Consider the following 2,807-nt stretch of genomic DNA (forward strand, 5'->3'; position numbering starts at 1 on the left):
GTTAATGAAGCCCGCTGCCTTCTCCTCCTTGATCCGATTTGCCAAGCCTCCTTCTAGTCTGGGGAGACACAACAGAAGAGCCTTGGATGCAGCCAATTTTCATTGGCTGCCCTAAAAATAAAAAAACCCTAGACTTGTGACGTCTGAAGCCTACACGTTTGATTGACAGCTTGTGGACACAAATGGGAATGGGGAGCAAGTTAATCCACTTTAAAATAAAGTGATTTAAAATAAATGGGAATGAAAACAAGGTCTAAATGAATTGAGGTAATTTGCCCCTTTTGGTAATGGAAACGATGGAAAAAAATTGAATTATTCCCGGAACATAATCCGAATCAGAATCGTGCCAATATAATCCGTTTTATCTGCCAAGTGGGAACGCTCCCTCTCAGTGGAGAAGCAAACTCGACAGGGCAGGTGCAACTTTCCAGAGGCAGGGCCAGGGCTTTCATTCAATATCAGTCCATTCGAACTGTAAGACCTTCAAGAGAGACTCTTCTCTCTGTCCCATTGACTTTTCTGGGCCATTTGGAGGGAATAAGCAAAAGTAGGCTTCTCAGGGGCTGCTCCCAGACTTGGAAACTCCAAAACGTTTCTATTCCTTTAAGCTTTTAAAAATAGATTGGGTTGGACATTTAATGGTGTACTGTAACATTTTGTCGGGTTTGTATGGATTTTAAAAAAATTAATATTAATGGTTTTATAACTTTATAAATTGGTTTAATATTTTTTAAAAAATAACCTTTATATTTATGCTTTTTATTAATTTTTTTGTATAGCTTTTAATCTGTGCTATTTTTAATAAACTGAAAGTTGCTTTGAGCCCTATTGCTGGGAAAAGGTCAAAGATATAAATGAAACAAACAAATAATAATAATAATAGCTGGGGTGGGGGGAGACTTCACACACCAATCCACTCCCACCTATACTCTGCAATGCTTCAGACTACTAAAACATTTGACAGACTTTTGGGGACTAAAGCTGAATCCACACTGCAGAAATAATTCAGTTTGACACCACTTTAACTCCCAAGGCTCCAGCCTATGGAATTCTAGGAATTGTAGTTTGTTATGGCACCAGAGCTTTCTGATGGAGAAGGCTAAATGTCTCACAGCACTACAATTCAGGGAGTTGGACTGGACGGCCCTTGCGGTCTCTTCCAATTCTATGATTCTATGATTCCCAGCATTCCACAGCACTGAGTTAGAAATGGTGTCAAGCTGGACTATTCCTGTAGTTTGGATGCAGCCTGTTTCATTGGGAGGAAGGGGGAAATGTATCCATAGACTGCACCATTCAAGAGGCAAGCAGAAAGGAACAATATGCTTCCCCACCTGAAAAACGACAAAGGTATAAACTCTCTCACACCACTATGCTCCTTTTGTACATGAACCAGAGAAATTTTCTCTTCATTTAGAACCACTGCCATCCCTTTCATGAAAACCTGAATCCAATGCTTCGGGGGAAATGGACTTTGTTTCTCTGAGAAGTATATCATACGGAGCTTTTTGGAGATTTTCCAGCTCAGTTCTGATGTGACTGCACTTCCAACAATGTGCATTCACATCGTAACGTGAATGTGTTATCAGACGCCATTCCTTTCTATGGGAGTTCCTTGTGAGGTGCTTCCACAGTGATTCTAAAGTGACCCTTCATTTTGGTAAAACCGGAAAAAAAGTGACTTCACAGAATTCTCTTCCAGGCTCACTTCGATTGCACTGTGAAATGGTCTGATGTGGAAAACCACTCCTGATGTCACCCCCCCTTGGCCCCCTACGTCCTGCTCCGTCATCCCCTCCTCCTCCTTCACCTCATCTTGCCCTCTCTACCACCCTGCAACCCATCTCATCATTCACATCATCCCCTGCCTTCTCCTGCATCCTGATCCTGGCCCCAGCGACCCCTAGTGACCTATCCCATCACTCCCTGCCTTCTCCTGCATCCCAATTCTGGCCCCAGTGACCCCCAGCAAGCTATCCCATCATCCCCTGCCTTCTCCTGCATCCCGATCCTGGCCCCAGGGACCCCCAGCGACCTATCCCATCATCCTCTGCCTTCTCCTGCATCCCAATCCTGGCCCCAGAAACCCCCAGTGACGTATCCCATCATCCCAATTGCTTCTTCACCCCATGAAGGATGAGAGCTAAGGAGGGGGCAGGGAAGGAGGATAGTGTCCAGAGTCCCACTGAGCATTTGAATGCTGGCTCCAGAATCATAGTCCAACCACTATAACACACTCAGGTCCCAGACCTTTTCCTGGAAACTGGATGATGCATTATATATTTCTGGTTGAGGAAAAATGCCAATTTGGGGAGGGAGACACCATGGTCAACCCTCCCTGGCAGGAGCCCTCCCTCTTTCACCCATGCGCATCACTCACCTGTCCTCAGCAGCACTTCCTTCCCATACTCCAGGTATTTCTTCAGCCACTCAATGCAGATCTCCTCCAGGTAGGCCTTCTGGTGCTGGGCAATGGCAGGTTCAGCATCCCACTTCCTCTTGGTGTTCTGGGCTGGAAGATCAGCTGCCGTCCAGGTGAGCGTATCCTTGTCAAAGCTGATGTAGTCCTTCCCATCATAGCCAAACTGCTGATACCCGCCCTTACTCCCATCTTTCCTCAGCTCACAGCCAAACATCCACTGCCAGGTGTGAAACCCTGGAAGAGACCCACACAAGGTGAGGGGGTTGGGGGAACCCTAAGCAGCGTTGAGGGTAAGTCCCTCCCTGCCACACACCAAGCCCCACAAACAGGGTTAGGCAGGACTCCCCCCCTATTTTACCTCAGACTGAAGGAAGAGGCAGACAGA

At 46.2% G+C, this 2,807-nt stretch overlaps 1 protein-coding gene across 1 annotated transcript; it reads right to left on the minus strand.

The window, feature by feature from the left end:
- Positions 1–2,357: 2,357 nt before the first annotated feature.
- On the minus strand, positions 2,358–2,773 carry LOC121918306 (major histocompatibility complex class I-related gene protein-like). Its single transcript, XM_042444377.1, has one exon. It carries the CDS (start codon positions 2,634–2,636, stop codon positions 2,373–2,375), a length of 264 nt encoding a protein of 87 aa, XP_042300311.1. The 5' UTR covers positions 2,637–2,773; the 3' UTR covers positions 2,358–2,372.
- Between the last annotated feature and the right edge of the window lie 34 nt (positions 2,774–2,807).

This window comes from Sceloporus undulatus, unplaced genomic scaffold (genome assembly GCF_019175285.1).
Source record: "Sceloporus undulatus isolate JIND9_A2432 ecotype Alabama unplaced genomic scaffold, SceUnd_v1.1 scaffold_8198, whole genome shotgun sequence".
Taxonomy (NCBI): domain Eukaryota; kingdom Metazoa; phylum Chordata; class Lepidosauria; order Squamata; family Phrynosomatidae; genus Sceloporus; species Sceloporus undulatus.

What these genes read in the sequence shown, in the direction of transcription:
- LOC121918306 (XM_042444377.1), bottom strand. Translation starts at nt 2,636, where the DNA reads ATGTTTGGCTGTGAGCTGAGGAAAGATGGGAGTAAGGGCGGGTATCAG.